Source organism: Pelodiscus sinensis, chromosome 5 (assembly GCF_052426305.1).
Source record: "Pelodiscus sinensis isolate ZL-2025 chromosome 5, ASM5242630v1, whole genome shotgun sequence".
Classification (NCBI taxonomy): Eukaryota; Metazoa; Chordata; order Testudines; family Trionychidae; genus Pelodiscus; species Pelodiscus sinensis.
The window spans coordinates 19,644,695-19,672,433 of NC_143056.1; the positions used below are offsets into that span (position 1 = coordinate 19,644,695).

At 41.1% G+C, this 27,739-nt stretch overlaps 1 protein-coding gene across 1 annotated transcript in view; it reads right to left on the minus strand.

Annotated features, from left to right (window-relative positions):
* ASPG (asparaginase) overlaps window positions 1-27,739 on the minus strand; it is a 79,539-nt gene that overhangs the window by 25,325 nt on the left and 26,475 nt on the right. The window contains exons 7-10 of the mRNA XM_006116900.5: window positions 15,684-15,796; window positions 11,931-12,116; window positions 7,917-8,030; window positions 1,429-1,548 (exon numbers count right to left, since the gene is read on the minus strand). Of these exons, the coding sequence (XP_006116962.2) occupies window positions 1,429-1,548; window positions 7,917-8,030; window positions 11,931-12,116; window positions 15,684-15,796 (533 nt within the window). The remainder of the gene's footprint in view (window positions 1-1,428; window positions 1,549-7,916; window positions 8,031-11,930; window positions 12,117-15,683; window positions 15,797-27,739) is intronic.

Below are 27,739 nucleotides of genomic sequence, written 5' to 3' on the forward strand. Positions count from 1 at the left end.
AAGCTAGCTCCCCAATTTCTGCAGATTCACTCATTTGACCTGCTGATTAACAAAAATGCCATCTCAGTTCCTAGTCCTAAAATCAAAAAAGGAGCAAAATGCAGCATCTCCCAGAGGTACAAGCACAGTGATGGTTAGAATGACTGTGGCCAATAAGGCTCTGACTCATATCTGACAGGGCTATCAAGAGAAACGGTCAGGAGACACCAATATTATAAAGATGAAAAGAGCTAAGGAGACCCATGACTACTTTGCTTTGTAGCCTTCCTTAGCTCTGATCTATGCACAGTTTTTGTACCAAATAATTATTTTTAATAGTAGTGTGATTTTTTTTACCAAAAGAGTCAGGTTTGTACAGTCCCCTAGCATAGACAGTTATAGCTATATCACTATAAGGCACCTTTATACTGGTATAATTGTGTCAACGTAAGAGGTTTGTACTGACTTAACTATAGAGTTTCTAAATGATAAAGTTAAACCAGTACAAAAACTGTATTTACTAAACCCTGGAGTCTTATTGGGGGTCATTCTAAGTGTCCCCACTGCGTCATTAGTGAGATCTTGTCTCAAAGCATAATAAAGCATAATAGTGCCCCACAATTCAAATACCAGCAGCAACCAGTTCCTCTGGCACGTAAAAGATGACCCCAATAAACCTGGAACATGCTGCCTTTGCTACAAGTGTGGGGTTTGTTTTAAAACTCCCAAATGCAGAAAGATCCCAGTTCCATGAATTCAATAAGCAGGAGTGCTTGGAACCTTCTAACCTTAGTCTTCAACTTTATTTATGCTTAACTTGCTCCATTTGACCCCTGTCCCTCTCCTTTTTTCCTACCTCCATACATTCCAGAATAAGGTCCCCTTACTTAAACCTGTATTTATAAATTGTTGTTCGGGTACCAAATTAAAACTTCCAGGAAAACAAGCCAAGAGAAGACCATAATAATTATGTCTTGCAATGTTTTCCATAGAATATTTGTTGTGCAATCAGCAGTGACTAATATTGATTCTGCATTAATACTTACATACAGAATACCTCCCTTGGTACTAGTCATTTCTAATTGTGCGTACAATTACAATATTTTCCCACTATGCCTGAATTGTTCCATACTGTCAAAATATGGAGAAAATGCAAAATAATTCAGTATTATTTTCTTTCACTCCATAAATACTGTGCATGACAATGACCCTTACAGTATTTATGATGGCCTAGATCATCAGTGAACCAAGAAATAATCAAGAGAATTCTACAGACTTAGAAAATAAATTAAAGATTTAACTTATTATTGTATGGAATGCTCCCTGGGGTCTGTTTAATTGGGACTCTCAGCGAGGAAATCTGTGTTTAATTTTCAGTGTTTCACCTTTACTTGTTTAAGTGAATTTTCTGCTATACATGAGTTTACTTTAAATATTTAAAGTAGGTACCTCTTTGCAGCTGACACTTAGAGATTTGGCAATAACTTGAATAAACTTTGTATCTTTAAGACAGATCTTGGCTTCTCTGGGTACTACAGTCATTTCTCCTCTCAGATTCTCACTCAGCATCTGAAAAACGAGCAATCAAATCATTGTAAAAAGCAAGCAAAAAGATGGTTGATGGTGTTAAGTTTAATTAGCCTAATTTAGAAAGTTGCCAAAAATGCAAATGAGTGCAATGTACTGTAAAAATTAGTATTACCCTGTAGAAAAAGAACACAATTGGAATTACTTAATATTTTCTATAAACTATTATTAATTTGCTTAGTACAGTGCAAGTGGCACTGGAGAAGACACAGGTAAAAACAATTATCATTCCTAAGAGTTTATAACTGAAAAGACCCAAAGTGAGGTTATATTGAAAAATCCAGAAGACCGAGCAAGATGTGGAGGAAAGGGGTTTGACAATGATATAGTTTAAGTGGTTGAGATTTCCCAGCATGTTAAGTCCCATTCTATTAAACACACAGCAAGTTAAAACTCTGAATAAGAAAATAAAACTAGGAGCCCAGAGGTGACTTTAGGAAAAGCACTGAGCCTTCTGAGATCCCATCTTTGTCCAGTGTAGTGAAGCAAGGCAATGTTTAACTACAAATTGAACCTCTCTAGTCTGGACCCTTGGGATCTGACTGGTGCCAAACCAGAGAATTTGCCAGACCACAGGAGGTCAATATTGTCTAGCAGCATTACCAACACTTCCACTGCTTACTGGGCTCTTAGAAGACTTTTATGAGTAAATTACAGCTATATAGTAGCATAAGATACAGAGAGCCAGGCCTGGTGGCTGTAAACAAACTTTGTGTGACCACAGGAAACTTAGCCACACCCATGCTAAGTGGACATCCGGCTAAATAAAACCATGCTGGACCACAAATGTTACCAGACCAGAGAGGGCCAGACTATATAGGTTCAACCTGTAGTAGACTACACTCAATCCAAAGCCAAATGATGTCAGGGGAAAAGTTCAAACTGATTTTAATAGGCTTTGGCCCCATTGTTTTCAGTGTTTCAACTTTAAACATATAGTTAGGTATGTGCAGGATGAGGGCCTGTGCACTAACCAGGATCAAGGAGCAATGAGAGACTCCCTGTTCAAAAGCAGCCACTGAAATAAGAACAGTGATGTAGGTGCTGGAACTAGAGATGCTGCTGCACACCATGGCTTCAAATGAATTCCAGTATACAGAGGTTTTACAGTTAGGTTCAATGGTTTCTCCACATCCATACTATAAAAATTTTTTTCCAGTACCCTTACATAGAAGCCTAGAAACAAGTTCCATAAAAGCTGGAGGAAAGAGGGAACCAATATAAACATCATGAACATTAACAAATCCATTGGTTTCTTCAGCTTGAATGATTTCATATGCTGGCTCTCTCTCATGAAGGTGCATCCACAACTATAAAGCATTACGTTGTCTCAATTAGAATTTTAAGAAGCAGTACTGTGCAAGTTTACAAGAAAAAAAGGTGTGATATGGGAAGAAAGAGTATCCCAGATTTACCTGTGTCTAAGCATGCCTTTAAAAAAACAACACCAGCTCTAAACATTCACAACAGTGTAACTGTATGCCTGAAGAGTCCCATTACATGATGTATACAGTGGAAGCCTGTACTGATTGGGTACATGGAAATTTCCCAATTTAACAGACTGAGCATAATTCAGCTTGATCAGCCTGCCAAAAGACACAATTTTAGAGTTTTCATTAAAAAAATCCATTTTCAGAAAGGCAAAGTATAAATGATACATTCATTGCTGCGGAGTCATATATGGTGTACCACTGCTACTTGGGCAGTGATATACCTATAAGCCATATTCTGTACTGTACTACACTGTTTATTGAGTGTGTTCCTGCATAAAGTATGTGTTGTGCAGAGTTGCTCTTCCTACAACAAAGAGACCTTCTCTTTTCCAGGACAAAGATTTTGTCAAGTTACACACAGAAAAAGTTTAAAATATAAGAAACTAGTAAGTTAGGTAGTAGGAAGAAAGAGACAAGGTTGATAGTTCTAAAAATTTTAATATATAATATTCTGACACAGTTCACATAGGCCCCCTTTAATATACGGGCCTCTGACCTTTATTGGGGATGTTCCATTTGGTGGTGATGGGGGACTTCAACTATCCAGACATATGTTGGGAAACTAACACAGCGAGGCACAGGCTATCCAATAACTTTCTGGACTGCATTGGAGACAACTTTCTGTTTCAGAAGGTTGAAAAAGCTACCAGAGGAGAAGCTGTTCTGGATTTGGTTTTAACAAATAGGGAGGAACTAGTTGAGAACTTGAAAGTGGAAGACAGTATAGGGGACAGTGATCACGAAATAATAGAGTTCATGATCTTAAGGAAAGGTAGAAGGGAGACCAGCACAATTGAGGTAATGGATTTCAGGAAGGCAGATTTTGATAAGCTCAGAGAACTTGTAGGTAAGGTCCCATGGGAAGCAAGACTGAAGGGAAAAACAACTGAGGAGAGTTGGAAGTATTTCAAAGGGACGTTGTTAAGGGCCCAAAAGCAAACAATTCCGCTGTGTAGGAAAGATAGAAAATATGGCAAAAGACCAGCTTGGCTTAACAAGGAGATCTTGCATGTTCTCAAAATAAAAAAGGAGTCATATAAAAAATGGAAACTAGGACAACTAACAAAGGATGAATATAGGCAAGCAACACGGGAATGCAGGGGCAAGATTAGAAAGGCAAAGGCACAAAATGAGATCAAACTAGCTACAGGCATAAAGGGAAACAAGAAGACCTTTTATAAATACATTAAAAGCAAGAGGAAGACCAAGGACAGGGTAGGCCCACTGCTTAGTGAGGAGGGAGAAGCAGTAACAGGAAACTTGGAAATGGCAGAGATGCTCAATGACTTCTTTGTTTCGGTCTTCACCGAGAAGTCTGGAGGTGTGCCTAACGTAGTGAATACAAGCAGAGAGAGGGTAAGTTTAGAAGATAGGATACACAAAGAACAAGTTAAAAATCACTTAGGAAAGTTAGATGTCAGCAAGTCACCAGGTCCTGATGAAATGCATTCCAGGATACTCAAGGAGCTGATAGAGGAGGTATCTGAGCCTTTAGCTATGATCTTTGAAAAATCATGGCAGACAGGGGAGATTCCAGAAGACTGGAAAAGGGCAAATATTGTGCCCATCTATAAAAAGGGGAATAAGAACAACCCAGGAAACTGTAGACCGGTCAGTTTAACGTCTGTCCCAGGGAAGATAATGGAGCAGGTAATTAAGGAAATCATATGCAAACACTTGGAAGGTAATAAAGTGATAGGGATTAGCCAGCATGGGTTTGTGAAGAACAAGTCATGCCAAACTAATCTGATAGCTTTCTTTGATAAGATAACGAGCCTTGTGGATAAGGGAGAAGCGGTGGATGTCATATACCTAGACTTTAGTAAGGCATTTGATACGGTCTCGCATGATATTCTTATTGATAAACTAGGCAAATATAACTTAGATAGGGCCACGATAAGGTGGGTGCATAATTGGCTGGATAACCGTAGTCAAAGAGTTGTTGTTAACGGTTCTAAATCCTGCTGGAAAGGGATAACAAGTGGAGTTCCTCAAGGGTCTGTTTTGGGACCCGTACTGTTCAATATCTTCATCAATGATGTAGATATTGGGATAGAGAGTACGCTTATTAAGTTTGCAGATGATACCAAACTGGGTGGGGTTGCGACTTCTTTGGAGGATAGGGACATAATTCAAAATGACCTTAGCAAGTTAGAGAAATGGTCAGAGGTAAACAGGATGAGGTTTAATAAAGAGAAATGCAAAGTGCTCCACTTAGGAAGGAACAATCAGTTCCATACATACAAGATGGGAAGCGACTGTCTAGGAAGGAGCATGGCAGAAAGGGATCTAGGGGTCATAGTGGACCACAAGTTGAATATGAGTCAACAGTGTGATGCTGTTGCAAAAAAAGCAAATATGATTCTAGGTTGTATCAACAGGTGTGTTGTAAGCAAAACTCGTGAAGTCATTCTGCCACTCTACTCTGCACTAGTTAGGCCTCAGCTGGAGTACTGTGTCCAGTTCTGGGCGCCACATTTCAAGAAAGATGTGGAGAAATTGGAAAGGGTACAGAGAAGAGCGACAAGAATGATTAAAGGTCTAGAGAACATGACCTATGAAGCCAGGCTTCATGAACTGGGCTTGTTTAGTTTGGAAAAAAGAAGATTAAGGGGGGGACATGATAGCGGTTTTCAAATATCTAAAAGGGTGTCACAAGGAGGAAGGAGAAAATTTGTTCCTCTTGGTTTCTGAGGACAGGACAAGGAGTAATGGGCTTAAAGTGCAGCAGGGGAGGTTTAGATTGGACATTAGGAAAAAATTCCTAACTGTCAGGGTGGTCAAATATTGGAATAAATTGCCAAGGGAAGTGGTGGAATCTCCCTCTCTGGAGATATTTAAGAACAGATTAGATAGACATCTGTCAGGGATGGTGTAGATGGAGCTTGGTCCTGCCTTGAGGGCGGGGGGCTGGACTCGATGACCTCTTGAGGTCCCTTCCAGTCCTATTATTCTATGATTCTATGATATGTTGCGATCTAGACTTAGAGACTACACCTCCCATGATACCTTGGGAAAAAGGAGGGAGACTTCTCTCTTTCAGATAGTGCAGAGAGAGTAGGTGGGCTCTGTTTTGGAAAGAGGAATCAGACTTGTGGTGTGGAATTCTGTCCATACCAGGAGCTGCTGCTGGGAAACTAGAGCCTGCTGCTAAGAGCTTGCTGGGGCTTTGATTGAGCAGGGAGCTCCAATCTATGGAGGGGTTGTGCAGCTTAGTTTGGTGCCTGGGTTGGACAGATACATAGAACCTACAGAATGCTGTCTTCATCTAGGACTCTGAAATCCAGAGGTTTGTATGCTCCTGGGTGGGTTAAATGGTGGCAGCATAAATGTCAATTAGGGAAGTTTCATTTATTACTGTCTATTGTTTATTAATTGATTTTATTTACCTGAACACTGTGGATTAAAATTATTAGTGATATTTAATCTTAGTCTACTAAATCCTGTTTAAGATGTTGTGTAAAGGTGTGTTAAGTCTAATTTAAGTACATTAGATGTATATTATTTATAATTGGTGTTTTTAAGTTAGATCCATGCCACATAGTAGAAGTATTATTAAAATGGGTTTATTCCTGGAGATTCCCAAGCCACCCCACTGAGGACATACAAGGGCCAGCAAGATGTAAGCAATATTAACCTCCTGTACAAGTAAAGAGACTACAGCAGAGGAGTGGATAGAGGATTCCTACTTTTCCAGCATCACCATTGGGATACTCAGGAACAACATCAGGTGCCCAGGAACACAGCTGAATGTTGCCTGCTCCCGAGTAACCCAGGGAGGAAAGGGGAATTGCATTTATAAGGACACTTGTTAGTTTTAAAGCTGGAAGGAAAGACACCACCCTTCATCACCTTTCCCCATAGGTATTCCATAGGATTTTCTTTTTTATTGCCATTATTCAAAAGTAATGTCTTGGAAATAGGTTTTATTTTACCTAGCACATTCAAAGGAGGTGAAGGGAAATCATGTTTAATAGGTTAAATCTAGATAATGACACAGGTTGGTACCATCCAAAAATCAGGATAACAACTTTAATGCAACAGGTCTCTGACTTCACTGCATATAAAAACAGAAGTTTTAATGTGTTCGTGTGCTAGCATTCCATCACTGACAAAAGAATGTTCAACGCAAAGCTATATATTTGTATGCATTGTATTAACTATTTCCCAACACCTAACATATTAATTAACCAAAAAGAATCTGTCATTAACAAGTAATTATAAATATATAGTCCATTACATTAATACTTGAGAGTCAGGGACACAGAGAAAAGGTCTGTGTTTAAAGAATGTGCTCAATATAAATCTTTTCATCCTAACAAAATTACATCTAACATTGACACTCAAGATTCACAGATGTCAAATAAAATGACAAGAATAATAAGATGCACCAGTTACAACATGAAGACTAAAATATAAACTCTGGGTGAAATCCAGGCTCCACTGAAATCAGTAACAATATTTCCATTGGCTTCAGTGGAACCAGGACTTCACCTCCATTCTCAGTTTCAGTTTGCACAATATATATTTAGTGTCCTGCAGCACAAATCCAATGCTAAATTTAAAAGAAGTTTTAAAGATTGGTTTTGGTTTTCAACTGACCTGTGTGCAGAAGTCTGAGAATTTTCGTCTTCCCTCAAATCTACCTAATTTTCTTATTTCTGTAATAATATTATTTTGCATAAAGTAAGAGGATGTGATGCTTTCACATTAGATAGTGGAAGTGAATGCTCATAAATTAACAAAGTAAGTCAAGTAATTTTACTAGACAGAAGTCAGTGTAGTAAATATTAGAAAATTAGATTTTAAAAATCAACCATTGTTGAAAGTCTGCTAAACTCATAGTGAAATATTTACCTTCTTCTTCTCCTCCCAGCAAAGATCACGTTTGCTCAGTATGTATGAAAGTTTAGCTAGGGCTGCTTCAGGTGTCATATCACCCCCTGGAATTGCTCCTACATCAGAGAGAGACTGTGAATAAGAAGAATTTTTGACTTAATTAGTATAGTATTCAGAAACTCTTGTATATGGAATTGATACATATGGGATTGTTAGAAACCAAGAATTACCATTTCCTTATCCTAAAAAAGGCTATGAATGTGTATTAACTACATAAACAGTTAATGGATTAGCCCTTATTATGGTGCAGTTACTAGTTTTTAAAAGCAGTGGTGTTTTTAAATTGTCAAATACCGTATATACTCGAGTATAAGCCGACCCGAATATAAGCCGAGGCACCTAATTTTACCCCAAAGAACTGGGAAAAAATATTGACTCGAGTATAAGCCTAGGGTAGGAAATGAGGCAGCTACTGGTAAATGTAAAAAATGAAGATAGATATCAATAAAATTACATGAATATTTATTTCAAAGAAAAACAATAACCTAGCTCTGTAAGTGGAAAAGGGGGTCAACAAAAACAATATGGTTCTGCAGGCACGGCCACAGCTCAGCCCCCGCCGCCCCCGCCCCGCAGCCCCCACGTTCCGGCCCCCTCGCCTGCCAACGAGCCCCCTCTAAACGAGCCAGGGGGGGGGGGGCTGTGAGAGACCCGGGCCAGGCGTCGATGGGCCAATGAGCCAGCGGGGGGGGGGGGGGGCTGTGCGAGACCCGGGCCAGGCGTCAATGGGCCAATGAGCCAGCGGGGGGGGGAGGCTGTGCGAGACCCGGGCCGGGCGTCGATGGGCCAGTGAGCCAGCGGGGGGAGCGGGTGCCGGTGCTGGCTGGATTTTACCACGGGAGGGGAGGGGAGGGGAGGGGGAGCAGGGAGCAGCGGCTGGTCCTTGTGCACCTGCCCCAGAATCGGGCCCAAGCTCATGATCAGGGCTCCCGGGCGCTTCCAGAACAGACGCCCACGGTGCCGAGTCGGCTCCTGGCCCAGCTGTTCCCGAGCTCAGCGCTGCACCCGAGCGTCATGGCGAACGGCCCCAAACGCCCTTCCTCCCACGCGGCAAGGGCCCATGGTGCCGAGCAGGCAGGGGCTGGGGGGCCAGGAGAGCCAGGAGGGCAGGGGCTGGGGGGGCCGAGGGGGCAGGGACTGGGTGGGCCAGGAGGGCAGGGGCTCGGGGGGACAAGGGGACAGGGGGGCCGGGAGGGCCAGGAGGGCAGGGGCTGGGGGGGATGAGGAGACAGGGGCTGGGGGGGACAAGGGGACGGGGGGCTGAGAGGGTCAGGAGGGCAGGGGTCGGAAGGGCCAGGAGGGCAGGGGCAGGGGGGCCGGAGCTCCAGGCTCACGCGTCTAGACCCGGCCGGCGGCAGAGACGCGCTGAGCCCGCCCGCGAGCAGGAGGCTGACTCGAGTATAAGCCGAGGGGGGCATTTTTCAGCACAAAAACTGTGCTGAAAAACTCGGCTTATACTCGAGTATATACGGTATGTTGTTTTTCCACAAACATATTGACCATTTTACTATGAATTTTATTATGAATTCCAGTACTGCAGTGTGCCACCAATGGGTTTGTTTTCATTATAAGCTGCATTACTTGTGTATGATTTAGGACATGAGACTAGACTGCATAAATAGCTGTTTTGGCAAAAACAAAAGAGTGCTTGCTACAGACAGATTGCTGAATTGCATAGGTGAAGCAATCGAAGAATGACTGAATCAATGCAAAAGCAGAACCAAATTGACCTACCTTCAATAGGTATATTTATGGAGCATAGAAAACCAATGAGTGAAGACAAAGGAGGCTTCCTTAAGAGCTTCACATACCATTTAAAATTTCTAATCAGAATTTATGTGCAATAGTTCAGGTTTCTTTAGGACACAGACTATAAACTTTGCTAAACCATGTGTTACAGTGAGGACAACTATCAGGGAGAAACCTCCCTACAGTGATTTATTTGTGAGATTCCTAGAGAGGAAAAGACACCATGCAAAGTTTTCAAAGCTGCAGACTGAGTCATCATGTATTTACCAAACAATGCCTTAACTCACTAGACTCCACACACCCCTAGAAAGTCTCCCTGCCTTCTTATCACCAGATAGACCCCCTCAATTATAATCTGTGGTCAGGAAGTGGATCAGAGACCAGGAATACAGTTAATAAAAAGAGTTTGAGATAAACTATGATTTTAATAATTAAAGCACAAGATTAGCTATAATACGTACAAATGACAGAATAAAGCCACATGTAGTGAGGGGTAACAAGTTATTGCCAGCTACACAAAATGTTTTTTACTTTAAAAAAAATGTAGACAAATTAATACAATTTTTCTTTAAGAAACTACTATTGCAGTAGATTTCTAGAACTCAGCCAACATGTTTCCTCCACAGAACTATTACTTTCAAAAAGGAAAGGGCAGCGAAATAAATTCCATAGAATTCAGCCAGAACACACTATGGCTCTATCAACACTGGCAATGTTTTCCTGTAGAAGTACCAATATAAAACAGAGTTTAGTCTGCATCAGTGGAAGTTGGTAAAGCCACACAATAACATGCACCACATCCAAAAACTGGAACCCACAAATTAACAAGTGACTAAATAACCCAATAAAGGTTTAATAAGGAGGAATGCTAATGACTTGAGTCAAATTAAGAAATTAGCACCTTGGATCTCACACAGAGGTTCTCTACTTATGGAGAAATTTTCAGCCAAAGTATAGGAGGGAAAAATCTCCTTCCCCCTACATTGTAGCTGAAGTAGCATGTGATATAATAAATTAGATTTTGTTCTCATGAAATGTTGCAGTTTCAGGTATCTTGGTATTATTTAGTGAACAATCTTTACATTGTTTAAATTTTTACATTAAGTTGTTTATGAATTGCTTTCTTCAGTCTCCATATATTTCTGCATTAACCAAAATATACAGGAGTTCCACGAAGCCTGCTCTCTTGACATATGGGACAAGCTGAACCCCCTGTGTTCCTTTTACAAGTCCATGATACATTTTGTACAAATTATGCCTTGTGAGGCATTATTTGAAAACTCACAATTTACTAATCATCATTGTCCTGGTACAGTAGGTATGGTGACATCATATGTAAAGCCAGAACATTCTACTGCATGATATTACAAACATCTTCCAAATTTGAAAAGCAGCCACAATCCAGTTCCTCAGAGACAAAGGCAAACTGAAACCTTAGTCAGATGTCATTGAAATCAAATGAATTATCACCTGATTAAGTGGTCATTCTTTGGCAGGAAAAGGGATAGAATCATAGAATACTAGGTCTGAAAGGGACCTCGAGAGGTCATCGAGTCTAGTCCCCTGCCCTCATGGCAGGACCAAATACTGTCTAGACCATCCCTGATATGTTATTTAAGAGTAGACATTTATCTATCTCCACAGATGGAGATTCCACAACCTCCCTGGGGCAATTTATTCCAGTGTTTGACTACCCTGACAGTTAGGAACTTTTTCCTAATGTCCAACCTAAACCCCCCTTGCTGCAGTTTAAGCCTATTGCTTCTTGTTCTATCCCCAGAGGCCAAGATGAACAAGTTTTCTCCCTCCTCCTTATGATGTGAGCAAGATATTTATATCTTGTCATATAAACAGCTGGAGGTTCCCATCCTCAGAGACTTTCTTGCCCTGATCACCAGCTGGAGAGGACTCTCAAAAAAGAGGAAAAGTGTAGGAATGGAGACTAGACACCACAAGTTATTCCTTCCTGCTTTCATTCTATCTATAGCAACCACCTGTCTGAGGGGGGAAAACAGCTTTGGATTGAGGGAGAGATCCTGTGAAAATCTTGTTTGCAAATCAGCTTGAAACATTTAAAAGCTAATCTAATACAGTTGTTTTATAGACTACATTTTCCTGTAGCTAAATTTTCATTTTCTAGCATATTAAACATGAAACCAACCAGATCAGCGAGACATTTCTTTTACCTAACATTGCAATCAGAAATGGTTGTATTTTCCTTACCTGTCCAGTTTCATAGACTGCAACAACACTCCCGCGTAAGCACTGGGTACAATTCAGAATCACTACTTTTCGTTCGGTTGCTTTCTTCAGTTCTAGTAGCAAATCTTCTCGATTACTTGGTGCGTTGCCAGTTCCGTAAGTTTCAAGTACAATGCCCTCCATTGGAGGCTGAAGAAATGCCTTCACCTATTTAAAATAAGGTGTTAAATATTCTAACTCCATGTCTTTATTGCTATAACATTTGCAAGCCCATGCTCCCCGACATATTTTTCAAAAGAATTTACAAAAGGACTGGTTGGCTGTCACAAGCTTAAAAAAAAAAAAAAAAGAATTAAACTTCTTCCTACCATGATTGACAGCATTTACAGAGAGTATTCCAACTGAGGCACCATACAATAGCACATATTATGTTCAGAGCTTTATATCTATACTAGCAGGAGTTACCTGGAGTTGCTCAGGAAAGTGGAGGAACAAAATTTAGAAAAACTGTAGTCTATTATCATTTTTTGAATGGTAGAAATGTTGCGCTGAGTTCTATAGAGATTAAAATATATATAAAAAAGTATAAAACAACCAGTTTTACTTGTTATAATCAAAAACATTATTGTAAACTATATTTTTTGTTTCGTTATTCTTAAATATGTACACATTTTTTCCACTTCCAACTCTTGAACACACAACATAGAGGTGTCCATGTGAAAAGCAAGATGTCTCCAAATCAATTCCAACTACTTTAAATGGCTGTCCTTGTGCTTTGTCAATATACATTGCTGAAATATAAGTTGACAGTTGATATAACTGAGGTGAGGAACCTGAGGAGAGGGAGGGGAAAGGGAGTCATGCGCCTGCCGCCGGTGCCTGAGCCCGCCCTCCGCTTCCTTGTCCCTCTGCTGGCCTTAGTGAGTGACTGACCCCGCCGCTTCTCCCCACACTGCCAAGCTCTGTGCTGCTCTGGGGAGAGGCGTTGGTCTCTCATCTCTTCACTCCCACAGTAACTTAACCTTTTATCCAGGAAAAGGTTTTATCCCTTGCAAAGTTTGATTGCGGTAAGTCTTATAGTGTCCAAGTTATTAGTGCATAAACATACAAACATTCTCCTTTATATATTAGATAGGTATTGGATTAGTCCTAAGTATATGGAAAAACAAATTGGAAGGAATGGTTCAAGTAATGTTGGTAGATGCTTATAAATATAGTGACATTAGTGGCAACTTTGGGGGAAACGGTAAGTTTAAGTATGCAAAAGGATGCATCAGGATGGACCTCAGTGGGAAACAAGTTCCAAATTTCACAGGACATCAAAGCACAAATAAAAACGGAACCCATGAAAGGTTATGCGATGTCAGTGTAGACTGAATCTGGAATTAGCCAGGGCCTATACTTTTGAGGATATTAAAAAACCAACACCATCAATTTAAAATTAATCTACCACAAAACAGAAGTCAGTATAGAAAAATTTACAGGGTAAACATTTTATTTGCTTAAAGTTTCTCAAGCCTGTGAGGAAATATTCAGTTGAATACTGAACTAATTGCCTCATTGTCACGATGGTATGTTTAACAGTTGTGAGACTGTCAACTAATGAAAAAGTGTGTGGTCTGTACAACTAGAAAAACTATTGTCATACTGCTTCTGACACATGATTTTCCAAGGAAAGGGCACTGACAAGTGATGGCATAATTACTAATAATTATGGTGCTTTCAAACAAGTTCCCCTCAGTAAGAACTGTTTAGTTAAAATGCCATTATGTCTCAAGCAGGATTCAGAAACTTAAAAATACAAAGTACCTTATATCCCCTACACACAACATTTGTAGATGATCCTTTCTAAAAAATAAGGCTCAGATTTTTTAAAAGAAGGCTCTAGAAGTTGGGAACTTCTTTTGCCTCCTCTGACAATCCCAGATGGATACATTTTAAAATAATGGCAGTTTCGTACAGGAAGGACTGATTAAAATTATCTTAGGGAGAAAAAGATGGCAACCCATTGTTTAAATACATTTCATAGGCTATTTGTAATATTGTAACCATGTTGTTGCCAGGACATTAGAAAGACAATGTGGGTCAAGGTAGAATCTTTTATTGGACCAACTTCTGCTGGTGAAATAGACAAGCTTTCAAGTTCTGTGTGAGCTCAGAAGCTTGTTTCTTTCACTAGTAGACATTGATCCAATAAAAGGTATTATCCTCACCCAGGTTCTCTCTCTTACATAAGCTATGCAATTGCATGATGACAGATAATTATTTGATCAATGTAAATGTATTATTTGTAAATACAGAAATATAAATGAACAAAAAAAATAATTGAATTCTTACTGGATACATTTGAACCACAATGATCAAATCTATGTATCATGTTTAGTACATACGCCTTCCAAACATTAGGAAATAAAATCATAATGAAACCTCCAGGAATTATTTTAAATTCAAGAAACCATCCATTTAATTGAGGGTCAAGGGTAGGGGACGGAGTAATTATTTTCTATGGGCCAATTAGTAACCACATAGCTAGTATATCTCAACAATGTAAGTAGTCATCTAGTGAAATTACTTTAGACAATGTAGATCTGTGGTCCCCAACGTTTTGGGGCTGCCTGGCGCCTGGAGGCGGGGCCGCTCACGCGCTGCGCATATGGGGGCAGGGACGCTCACAGGCCACGTGACTGGGGGCGGGGCCAAGCACGCGCCGCACGCCCGAGGTCGGCACCGGCATGTGCTGCGATCCCGGGCAGGGGCTGCCCAGGTTCCGCCAGGAGCCAAGGCACCCGGGAGGCGGGGGTCATGGTCGGCACACGCGGCGCACCTGGGGCCAAGGCCAGCCATGCGCCCGGGGCTGGCACCTGCCACACGCCCGGGGGCGGGGCCAGCCCAGATTGCTCCACGGGCGCATGTAAAGGGCACGGCGGGCGCCATGGCGCCCGCGGGCACCGGGTTGGGGACCACAGATGTAGATGTTTCTTTTTTAATCAATACACTATAGTCACCCATGAGGCTAACTGTACAGTAGAGTTTTATTTCAAATCTACCACCCGACTGCATTTCCATTTGTTCAGATTCACTAAAAAGATAAGTATAAATTCCTACTTCAACTATTGGATGCAATTTAAACTGACAAATGGCCATGAGAAAGAAACAGTTCAGGTGGAAGGAACTTCAAAAACAGAAACATCGGCATTTCAATGCTGAGCTTTGCAGTACCTAACTTTTAGGTGCCCTTCCACCTAGTGGGCATATCTGCAGGTTAAAATACACTGTGGACTTTTTAGTGTGCAACCATAAAGGTCCCTTTTGCAAAGTGTATATTATACACATACATTTGACTGCATGGCAAACAGGCACTTCTGGTCATTGTAGCTTGCACGTGCTTGTCAAGAGTTCAAATACATCTTCCAAACAAGTGGAGGTGATATATTATAAATTCAAAAGACCATGTGATTCGGGTTAAAGGTACTTTAGAAACCTTCATAAGTAGTTTTCCATGCTAGAACAGCTCAATCACACTAGGAATATTTACCAGCACAACTGGGGTACAACATTGCTCAAGGTAGTGTACCAAAATCATTTAAAATCTTAAGAACATGAGAAAGGCCATACTAAGTCAGACCAATGATACGTCTAGCCAAGTATCCTGGAAGACAGGATCCTGGGCTAGATCGCTTTGGTGTGACTTACTGTGGCTGTTTTTACCGATGTTTTCCAGATGTGTTTGATTACTCTCTTTACCATTTCAAGAATTAAAAACAGGGTACATACAGTGGCAGCATTAATTCCTGGGAAGATTCGCAATACCCCAACATTCCCATTCATGGTTGTGTGAACCCTGAACTTCTGTGTGGTGTCGGCTCTCCACACTGTCTCCCAATTAACTGTTAAAGAAAAATAGAAGATCATAAAGAGAAGTGTCACTGCTCATTTAATTACACTTCACAACAGTATATAAGGTGTATTTGTAGTATTTCATACTTCCTTAAAGTCTGTACTATATTTCATTAGCATAGCCTTCATTCAAAAATGTTAAAAAATAAAAAGGAGAAATGAAGAGATAATCAAGAGTAGTAATCACAATAGCTCACTATGTTTATTATGATCTTGTATTTCAGTAGCATTTAAAAGATCAATTAGGTCAGGCTTCACCATGCTACATTTTAAATCTTAAAAATTTCAAATAATCTAAATCGCCAGGAAAACACAAATATTTTTCCACAGAAAAATGTCCACCTTATTACTCCCTCAGGAGTATATAATATAGCAACCCAGTTATAAAATACTAAATTAAGAGAATAAATATTAAATGCAAATGTATCTGTTTGATCCTTACCTATGGACAGCATAATCTGCTGTTAACGTTAAAAATATATTGTAATAAAATCCTCTTAAAATGTAAAGTTAATTCAATGATTGTTCAAAGTGCTTGACTGATAATCTACTTACACCTATGCCATCATCAATATCTGCTGTTAAGTAATAGTCTCTTTCTACCTTCCTATACTTGGAAGGTTTGGGGCAACTGAATGGTATGAAGGAGAAACATTTACTTTTCACACATTCTAATCGGGACTTCATTACTTTGTAATTGGAATTATATCAATAAAAACCCTAAGCCAGAGAAAATGCATTTCAAATATGAAAATGTGACATGAATTCTGAATGTCATATTAAAGACAGATGTTATTACTGTTGCCACTCATCATCTCCATACTTTATAATGTAGTTTCTAATAATTAAATAAAATACCAAGGATTCAATGAACTGTGATTATATATTTAAAGCCAGATGCCTGATGTTTAATGCACTGTTTGTGTTCTATTATTAAAACCCAAATCATGCATTATGGATTTTGAAAAGTTTCCTAATGCAATGAAAGAGAGAAATGTCAATAATTGACAACTTGTAGAACGGGCTTTGACATTACTTCTGAGGGTGTTCTGTGTCAAAAAAAATTAAAATCTGCACAAAAGTTCTCTGCAGAACATTTTAAAATGATGCAAAATTCTATTTCTCAAATAAATGTGGAGGCTCCAGCATGGCACTGAAGAGCACTGGCTGCACAGAGGTGGGAGATTACTCTGCACCTCCCCACTGAGCATGACTCAGTAAGGCTGCGCCCAATCCTGACATAGGACTGAGCCTGCCCCGGACACACCCCAGGGACCTGCCCCTCCATGCCAAATGCACCAGGTATGGGCAGCCAGGCTCAGCCAAGCAGGATCCAAGTGTTAAGGGGCTTAGTGTGGGGGAGGAGGGAGAGACCAGATATGGGGCAGTCTGGCTGTGAGAGGTGATCCAGATACACAGAGGCCTGTTGGGGGGTTCTGGGTGCAATGGTAATAGGACTCTGCAGGGGGTTCACATGGAGGTTAGGGTTCAGTGAGGCAGGATATGGGTATGGAAGGGTAGAGTTTGGCAGGGGAGTCAGAGTTGGCAGGTTCAGTGGCAGGGTTCAGATGCTGGGATGGAAGAGTGGGGCTCAGTGGGGTGGGAATTTAGGTGTGGGCTGTTTGTCAGGTGGTTCAGGTGCAGGGATAGTGGGAAGGGTTCTCGGGGTGTGTGGATAAGGGTTGTGGGTGTGTTTGGGGTGAGGTTTGGTGAAGGAGATCTAGATATATAGAGGTAGGGGGAGCAGCTCTCCATACGGTGATTTCTCACCCTGCAGATGAGGAGTGATGAGTGGGGTGGGAAACTTGCAGCTTGTGAAGAAATGTGGGGGATGATCTGATCCCAGCCCTGGATGCCATACAGGGGAAGAGGAATTCCCTTCCTCCCCAGCCCAGCCAGGATTAGAAATTGAGCCTGGAGCAGGGTAAGATCCCACAACCACATCTTCCCCAGTCCCATCACCTACCATGCATTCATTTACCTCTCCGCCAACTGCCCTAGACACCCAAAACATACTGCTGGTGAGGATCACATGACCCTCTGCTTCTCCATCAGAAAGTTGTTTTCTTCTGTGGAGAAGCAACAAAATCTGCGGGGAAATGAATTCTGTGCATGCGCAGTCACACAGAATTCCCACAGGAGTACTGGAATACAGGAATGTATGGCTTCAAGTACCATATTTCACCAATAGCACAGACCATGATGTAAAACTGAAGCTCACAATGGAAAACAAGCTGTTTCTTTTCACTTCTGGAGAAGCCCATGGGCTGCAAGGACAGATAAAAAATTAGGATAATATATTATTATAGACTTGCCCTCTGTCTCGTAAGGAATTAGTCACTTCTGAAAATATTCAGCTACTATCCTGACTTCTTGCAATCAGTAGTCACAGCTGTTTTCAAGAATATCTAATATCTATTTAAAAGCCTTCCTCCAAATCCTAGGAAAATAATTTAAAACAATTTTTCCCACATTGACACTAGGACAAGACAGTTTTTAACTATCAAGACAGGATATACATATATGATCTCACCAGGGGTGAAAGGAACTTAAATTTATTATAGGTACTGTCCTATTGCAACCTGGGTCCCTGCCAGCTCTTTAAATAGCTCCCTGCTGGCTTTTGCCACAACTCAGCCAGTTCTTGCCAGAGCTGTGCACTTGGGCACACCTGCTTATTTTCACCTCTGGAGATCACCTAAAAGCATAAAGTTATTGTGAACTTCCCAACACTATTCTCTTTGACAAACAAGACAACATCACCTCACAAGGGGTCTCAGCAGTGTTTACAGAAAAAAAAACCCAGGGGATTATATGAATAAATGCTTTTATTTATACATTGTGAAACTGATTGAAAGTAATATTCACAATGGTGAAAGAATCAGCCACTCATCAGCAAATGGATCCCTACTGTGCTGAAGATGAGAAAAAGAGAGCAGAGGAATGTATGTGCAGATTCAAGCTGAGCTTATGCAGCTACAAAATTTCTGGGAAGCTGACCAGCACAAATCAGGAGATCACATAGTTGGATCTACTACCAAACCAAATACTCCTCCTGTTTCATCAATGCTTCCACAGTGCCTAAAGTGAACTATGCAATTCTGAATGAGCATTTTTATTCTTGCAGGAAAATAAGATGTGAGCCGGATCTGAAGGAATGCTTTCCTCATTTCTAGCTGGAAGGACACTCCTTGACCCTGTTGTCATTTTTTGTCCCCCGGATTCAGTTGAACATGAGTTCAGTGTCCCTCCCATAAGGTTGGGGAGGGGCTTTTAGAATGTGGGCGGGCTTTGCCCGCCCACCTTCCCATGATTTCAAATGGGCCTTTCTAGCTGGAAGGAGGGGAGGGGGGGGAAAAAAGAGAGACCCTGGGCGTGTCTATGTAAATGCAGTTTTCTCCTGCTTTGCTTAAATTTGTTAGTTATTCAGCAGATGGAGTAGTATTTTTCTCATTGCAATCAACTTAATTTGTGACCCAACACCACCTATGTTTGTATTAAATTCAGGGGTAGCAGAACTATGGTTACCAATGTTTGTATTGTTTGTGGGAATACAGAAAAACAGGACTGTTCTAAATCTATTCCAAAGGAAAGGGCTCACAGCAGAAAGAACCTTGCTAAGAAGTGGCTCAGCTTTCAGAGTTCTAGGAGGGGTGAGGGAAGGTTATTCTGGTCGGGCTATATAACCTCCCTTGATTAAACTGGACCATTCCTCCTCCCCCCCACTACTCAATGAACAGAGCTAAATAGGCATCCTCAGAAGTCTCTTTTTTATGTTATTTGTGGTGGAGCTCTGTTTCTTCAACTCTCAGAAGGCAGGGTAGAAATCCCTGGGAGCTGAAATCACTTGAGACTGATGGGCAGAAGTCATAGCCAAGAGGTTGAAGGCAACAGATGCTGACTGACAGCCAGCAGAGTGGCAGCAGAAAGTAGTAATCAGGCAGATGGCAAATTACCAGCATGGTGAGTAAGATGCCTCTTTGTCTTCTCACCCAGGATCGGAGATGAATTCTGCAGATTCACTTCTGAACTCTGGGTCTGCTGTGACCAAGGGCAGCAACAGCAATTGGGTGCAGAGAAGAGTTGGGCATGTAAAGGGGACATTTAGATTGCTGGATTTAAGAACCTGAGAGGAAAAGGACATTGCCCAACCTAATTGGGGTAGGACTTTTACTCATGTTTTTTGTTTATGAACCCTGTTTGTGAGGTTTTTCCCAAATTAATGCCAAGTTACTTCCCTTCCTTTATTAAAAGTTTCTTTTCTACACACAGACTCTGTGATTGCAAGTGGGGAAGCATTGCCTCTCAGAGGCACCCATGCATGGTGTATGAATTTCCCATGTTACAAGGTGTGAGCTCGAGATGGTTCTATTTTGGATCAATGGAAAGTAATCCAGAGATGTTGAACCCAGTGCCATGCCTGCTGCTGGCTCTATGTGGCAGATTACAACACAATAACATGACACTGGAAATGCAACATGCCACCAACAGACACAGAATGGGTCCAAGCAGTTTGACAAGTGATAAGAACATATAAAGTGATGTTCTGAAAAAGACAATTTTCTTGCCTCATCACACCAATATGGCAGAAGAGGAACTTCTTGAGGTCAACCAAGCCTAGGGATGAAATGGATCAAGCTACATACTTTACTTTGTAATATGTAATAATACATATTATTATGCAGTAACACGTTTACTCTATTACAGATGCTAACTGGTAGAAAAGTTTAAGTCCTGGGTAACATCGACCAAAGAAACAGATATCCATAAAAGACTCAATTGGCCATGAGATTGTTTATTTCTAAGCAGTTTCGATGAAGGTGAGTACTGGAAAAAGCAGAAAGCCTGTGTCTAACACTAGAGCTAGAGGATGCTTTTGTTATATTACCTGAACACTCCTGCAAAGAGGAGAATATGAAAGAGCAACCAAAAACCCCCACCTCATTATGCATGAAATGGTTCCTGGTCTCAAGCTCTGCTCCTTCATCCTCATTCTTGCTGCCTTCCCTACTACAAGCCATACCTATTTACTTACCATATCTTCAACTCTCTAGCAATAATTTTGCTCCAATAAATTCTTACTTTCTAAATAGTAATTAGTTTAGAATCAAACTATGAAACATTAGAAATCTCACACAGGCTAGGTCTAGACTGTAGGCTTCTTTCAGAAGAAGATTTTCCAGATGAGATCTTCCAATAAAACTTCTCCCAAAAGAGAGTGTCCACACTGCCAATCTGCTTTTTCAAAAGATAGCGTCCACACTGAATGGACATTATCTCCCATTTAAGCTGTGATTACTATGGACGGAGTAGCCACTAGGGCTGTGTCCAGACTCAGGGTGGTTTTTTTTTTTTTTTTAAAGTAGCCTTTTTTCGAAAAAACTTCACCTGCATCTAGACTGCAGCTGCGTTTTCGAAATTAAATCGAAAGAACGCGGCTTTTCTTTTGACGGCGGTAAACCTCATTTCACGAGGAAGAATGCCTTTTTTCGAAAGAGCACTTGAATGCCAACAGGGCTTTTTAGAAAGAGAGCATCCAGACTCACTCACTGCTTTCTTTCAAAAAAGCGGCTTGCTTTTTCGAAAGTACTGCTTGCAGTCTAGACGCTCTTTTTCGAAAGAGGCTTTTTCGAAAGATACTTTTGAAAAAACCTCTTTCGAAAGAGGCTTGCAGTCTAGACATAGCCTAGGGTACCTATGCTTTTTCCTTTTTTCTCTTCTTTAGAAAGAGCCCCTCTCCCTCGTCCACACACGCCTTTTTCTGAAAGAGCTCTTTCGGAAAAAGGTTTCTTCCTTGTAGAAAGAGGTTTAACAATGTCGGAAAAACCCCCTCTGTTCTTTTGATTTTTTTTTTTTTTTGAAAGAACACAATTGAAGTGTGGACGCAAGTGAAGTTTGTTGGGAAAAAAGGCTGTTTTTCCGAAAAAACTCTGTAGTATAGACATTGCTTCAGCCAGGCCAGCAAGCTGTCCAAGAGAGTAGGTATTACCTACTTTGGAAACGATCAGTGTATTTAATGGGTTTTTTTAATCTGAAGAGTAAATTAGACCTATCCTTGTTAACTTTACCAAAAGAAGATTAAACTAACTCACAGTAGAGATCCATGACAAGATAAGGTTAAAGCTGAGATAACCAGGATAAGTCTAATGTTTACCTTACATTTTCTGAACCTCTATCTGAAAATGTGCTCTACTGAATAATGCTCTGTGTTCAAAATATTACAACATTAATAGAGGAAAGTAACTTAGCCCAGAAGAGATACCTAGTTTAAACAAAATTAATATGGCCAGGAAACTTCTCTAGTTAGCATCATTCCTCACACACAGAGTTTCATTGAGCTACTTAATGCAGATCATGACTGCAGGGATAAGAGTAGCATAGTTATCTTTACAGGTGACATTTTTCCATCTTGCAGTTAACACCACTCGTGTATTCTGCTTTGGGTTCCAATCTAATTAATCCAATTGAGCTGGAATAGTTCTCAAACAAAAATATAAATCCGTTCACGTCCAACTAAGCCTTGTTTAGAGCCATTTCAAATTGGGCAGAGAGCCGTGCAGAGAGGGATAAACTCATTCCTTAATTCTTTTACACTGTTTGTGTTGCCATATACACCCTCTTAGGAATAGAGAAATTTTCCATGCCATAGCTCAATTTATGTACAATTTATTTCATTCTGTTGGATCATTTAATGAAAATAATCATAAGAACCGCCAATATGAAGTAAAGAAGCTTATTATTTATATGATGAATGTGATGAAGTATGAGAAATTCTGCCTTTCTGTGTTCAGAATAATGCTTTATGGGATCCTATATGATGAACTGGCTAACTAGTAAAGTTATTCATTAAGGTTTTTGGCACACTAAAGCAAATAACAAGCAACCTGTTCTGACTTGGATGGGCTACGCTTGTAAAAAAGCTTTTAACTTATGTAGCATACATACTCCTCTGCATTATGTAAATTTGGATACAACACTGATTATTTTAGGAACAAAGATAAGCACATTACTCATGTGAGATATAAAAGCACGAGACAGAAAAACAAAAATGTAAAACCTTGAAGGTTTTCAAAATTGGGTGCCTAAAATTAGACACCTACAAATGTAAGATGATTTTCAAATTTAAGCAGCCAAATTTGAAAGTAACCTAAATCATTTTGGGGAGAGGGTTGGTGGTCAGAAGGGGATGGAGTCCAGAAGTCTCGCTAGCCACTGTTCCACAGTTAAATCTCTGCATGAACCAGACTGATATACCACAGTTACCATACAATCCAGTTGAAATATGAAGAGATTGATTTAGTATATTGTGCAGACTTTGTAAAATTTCAAATTTGTGCTTTATATCCCACAAGGTGTAATATCTGACATGCTAGGATGTCAGACTGTCTGTACTGAGGATGTTGTTCACTTGAAAGGTTTAGAATTACTGAATAGAAAGGAGTAAGAATGTGGAAGGATCATGGGCCCTGGATACTTCCCTTTACAGAAGTATCAGATGGCAAAAGTCTTGTTTCTTTGCATTTAATCTAACAAAAACAAAACCATACATCAGGGCAGAGGGAAAGGAATCAAACTAATACAACACATTCTAGAAAGCAGCAAACTTTTGTTAGGCAATACATATGCAAATGCAACCATACAGGTTTAAACTCATTCATTACAGGAGTACAGTAACTCTAAAAGTGACACCTCCCTAAGGAGTGGTGACTGAATTCAAAGTTATGAAATCAAACAAGAAATACAGCTTTAATGATCACAGAGTTCCAGTCAAACAGCAGCACTTTCTTCTCTCTGCAAAGTGACAGGCAAGTTGTGTCACTATATAAGCGACACCAGTGTTCATTAGAATTTAGGGTGACAGCCAACAGGTGGAGAACATAAACCTACTTATGGATGGTTCATAAAGGTGGCAAACAAGACAAAAAACATAGCTGCCTTTTTCTGTCAATAATTTGTTATAATTGATACACACCTTTTGAAATTAGTCTATCCCAACTAAATATTCATTACAACAAACATGTCTGTATTTGTAGAGGAAAAAAATACCTCCAAGTATAGAGCTGGCATTTGCCTTGATAATATGAATAAATAAATTACTTGGACTTTTTACTGTTTAACCAGAACTTCCTAGTACTGCCAAGCAAGCCATAGTAACCTGGCCAATGATAATTAATGTAAAAGAGAGAGGGTAGTTAAGCCATTAAGGTTAATAGTGTGCATAGATGCTGCTGCCAAGCGACCCCTGATTACAGCATCCAGCCCTGGCTGCTGTGAACAGGGGTTGCTTGGTAGCAATAGCCCCTGTCCACAGTGGGGCCCAGCTCCCCGCTGGGACTCCTGTGGATAGGGGCTGTTTCACAGAAGCGTCCCCTATCCCTCCCCTGCTTTTCAGCTGCCTCCTGTCCTCCCCTTGCTGCCTCTTATAGAGGCAGCAAGGGGTGGGGACTACAGAGAGCATAGGCGAGCGGGGACTGCTTAAGTCCCTGTTCACCCGATGCTCCCTGCAGCACTTCTGATTTTGAAATGTACAAGGGCTCCAGAAGGCTCTTGTACATTTCAAAAGCGGAAGCTGTCCCTGCTCACGCCGTTTTCCGCTGTGCCTCTGCCTCCCCTGCTCTCCTGCAGAGACGGTGCTGGGGGGAACCAGCTTTACCAGTTCCGCCCAGAACCAGCTCCTGCTCCCCCACCCTTGCTGCGCCTCTCTGATAGAGGAAACAAGGGTGGGGGGGGAGAGGGAAGAGAAGCGACTAGTCAAGTTGACTATCCGATAAGCATTTGCTTATTGAACAGTCGACTAGTCGCTTACATCCCTACTATGTTGCATAAGGAGCTTTTAGTATTTGAGCACTGTTCACACACACTGTACTCTGGAATCTTTTCACTGTTGCCACTGCCTCCTACAAAAATCAAGATCATCAGATCCAAAACTTTGGGGAAGTTGATATAGGCAGTGGGTCCAGAAATGGACAATGGGACTGAAGGAAGGTACTGACAAAGCAACAGGAAACTTCTAAATATTGACTAGGGACATTACAAGAAAAGAGGATTCTTGGGGTCAGAAATCAACAACAAGGACTGATCAGTAGGATGATGGGCCAATGGGGAAATAAATGAGAGGAACAACTGGAGAGGCTGCTTCAGGTGTACAGAGTGCAGACTGACCTCTATTCTCCTTACTTTTTGCTGCTGAGAGAGATACAGCATAGCATAGCTCTCTAACTCCAGCAATCTCTCTCCACCTCACCCGTCTGCACAAATTAATCATTTGTACAGGGCTCTGGTCCCATTGTACTCCCACCTGCCATTCTACTTCTGGAAAAAGATAATCAATTCTTCCTCATCTATATCTGTGGCACCTTCCAAGCCCAGCTTGTCTCCCAGTTTGTAGACCCTGTGGAGCTAAATTCTCAGAGGAAAATTCTGTAGACTGTCTATACCTCCTTCTGGAACTGACAGCAGATTGGCATCAGACTGAAGCAGCAAGAGAGATGGATTTGTCTAAAAAAACGGAAGGAAGACAATGTGCACGAGCAATTTAAAAGGTTAAAAATAATTGGGTTGCTTTATTTTGTTTTTAAAAGCCCCAAATGGTTCTTTTTCTCCATAACAGCATCTCATGAGGATTTTAAGAGTGCACTCAAGGAAAATAACTATCTTTCAAGCAATTTATTTTAGACAGAGTAAAGATATAACAGTTATAGATACTGTCTGTATTCTGTGAACTATGTTTTTTCCAAAATGAAAAAATCGTTCAATACTGGCACTTTCATTTTGGACAAGTGACGCTACATGAATGGTGCAATCAATTGAAACAAATAGTAATAATGGGGCAATTGATGCCATCAGTATTTAAGCAAAACTCCCCTCTGATTTCAATGGGGAGTTCTGCTTAAAAATGTAACATGATATTGTGGCTAGGAAAAGTAATTGATAGCTTTATCATTTTTCTACTACAAAAACAGGTACTCACATAGAAAATCATTGTAACCCAAGAAAGAATTCACGGAATAGATTCACAATTGATTCCATTCTTGATCATTCAGAAAACTGAGTATTTATAGTCATTTTTGTCCAAGTTCATAGAAATTCAGTGAAAAATTCAAGACAACTCATCCCAGAATGCTGATACAGCATGAAGGAAAGCATTCTGGTTAGTCTAATACAGGCTGAACCTCTGTAAATGGGACTCTCTGGTCTGGCAACATCTGTGGTACAGAAGGACCATAGATGTTCCAGGACCAGAGAGTCCTGGTGGAGGGCTGGGGGCTAGGGTCCCCACCGCTAGGCTGTTTGACAGGGCCATAGCCCAGCATACTGCAGCAGGATTGCCCAGCAGCACTAGGAGCCTGGCACATCCCAGCGGGACCGGGAGCCCAGGCTGCCTCAGGTAGGCTGCCCAGTGGGACCGGGAGTCCAGTGCACTGGTAGCTGGGCTGGGGCTGGGATGCCCGGCTTTGCAGGAAAGGTGGGGGCTTGTAGGGCAACAGAGCTGGTGGCAAGGGTGGGAGCTGGCCAGGAGGCTGGTGGCTAGTCCAGCACTAGGTGGGGGATGGGGGAGCGGGGACAGATATGACCTCCTGTGGTCTGGCAAAATCCCTCATCCAGAACTAGTCATGTCCCAAGGGTGCCAGACCTGCAAGGCCCAACCCATACATTAAAAAGCTATATTTTTTCCCTTAACAGTAGAGGTCATTTATTTGCCAGAGTTAAATTTAACTAAATAGTGATAGCAACAGTAAGAAGGAGATTCCCTTCATCTGCCAGTAGTCCCGCAGCCAGGGGGAAAGCTACCCAGGGCCCCGTAATTCAAAAGGGCCCAGAGCTGACTATCACTGCTGCTACTGTGGCAGAGGCAGCAGCCAGTCCCTGGGCCCTTTAAATCACCACAGGAGCCCTACGTAGCATTGGGAGCTGCCTGGGATAGGCAGAATGCTCCAGGCAGTGCTGAGCTGCCTGGGAGAAGCTAGCCCCATCCCTGCCCCTTCTGTCCGAGTCCCATCCCCTTGCCAGGAGCGCAGAGCCTCCCCACCACCACTACCCCTGCCTTGCCAATGGGCCTGCGAGGCTGTCAGCCCCACTGTCAACCAGACATACCAAAGGCAGATACTGTGGGGAATTTCACAAGATGCACCTCAGTTTTGAGAGGTACAAATCTACTATTCAAATCTTGGAATGTGGCCAAGTGGACTGTCAATTTTTTTTAAAATAAATAATAGGTTTTTTTAATAGTGCTCATCATCATAGTTTCTATATAAACAATAATGGAAATCCTTGCAAAAGAGTTCTGAGGTAGAGAATGTATCATTAGCTTAACTTCTCTCTTCCCCAGTTGAAAAATTAAGTGACCTCTCAAGGTTATACAGCAAGTCTATGGCACAAGAAATAAAACCCAGATTTCCAAATCCCAATCTAACATTTTAAGCACAGCACCAATCTTTTCAACAACACTACAGGAGGTGTTTTTCAAGTTAAGTGGACATCCACTGGGGCTAGCCTGAAACTTAATTCAGATATGAGGTCAATGCTCACTTCCCTGGACCACTTCTACCCCCAGATATATTTTTAGACAGTGTACGAAATAATTTTCAGAAGTATACTTTAGTCAAAGTTTATAGTAACCCCTTTACATTTTAAGTAAGTTTCTTCAACAAAAAGGAACTTCATCCATCACATATGCACAATGATTTGTGACAGTAACTTTGCATACTGGTACCGAAATCATTTTGTATTTTTTAATAATAAAAAAAGCCAGGAACACACATCCAGATTGCATAATGTCTAATAAATTAGAAAGAAAGATCAAATCTTAGACCTAGCAACATTAATTAACAGTGTCCTTCTGATTTAAAAGTATATTGATTTCTTAAGCACCCAATAAAGAACCTTATCAAATGATTATTAAGCAAAGTGCAGATATGAACGAGCTATCAAAA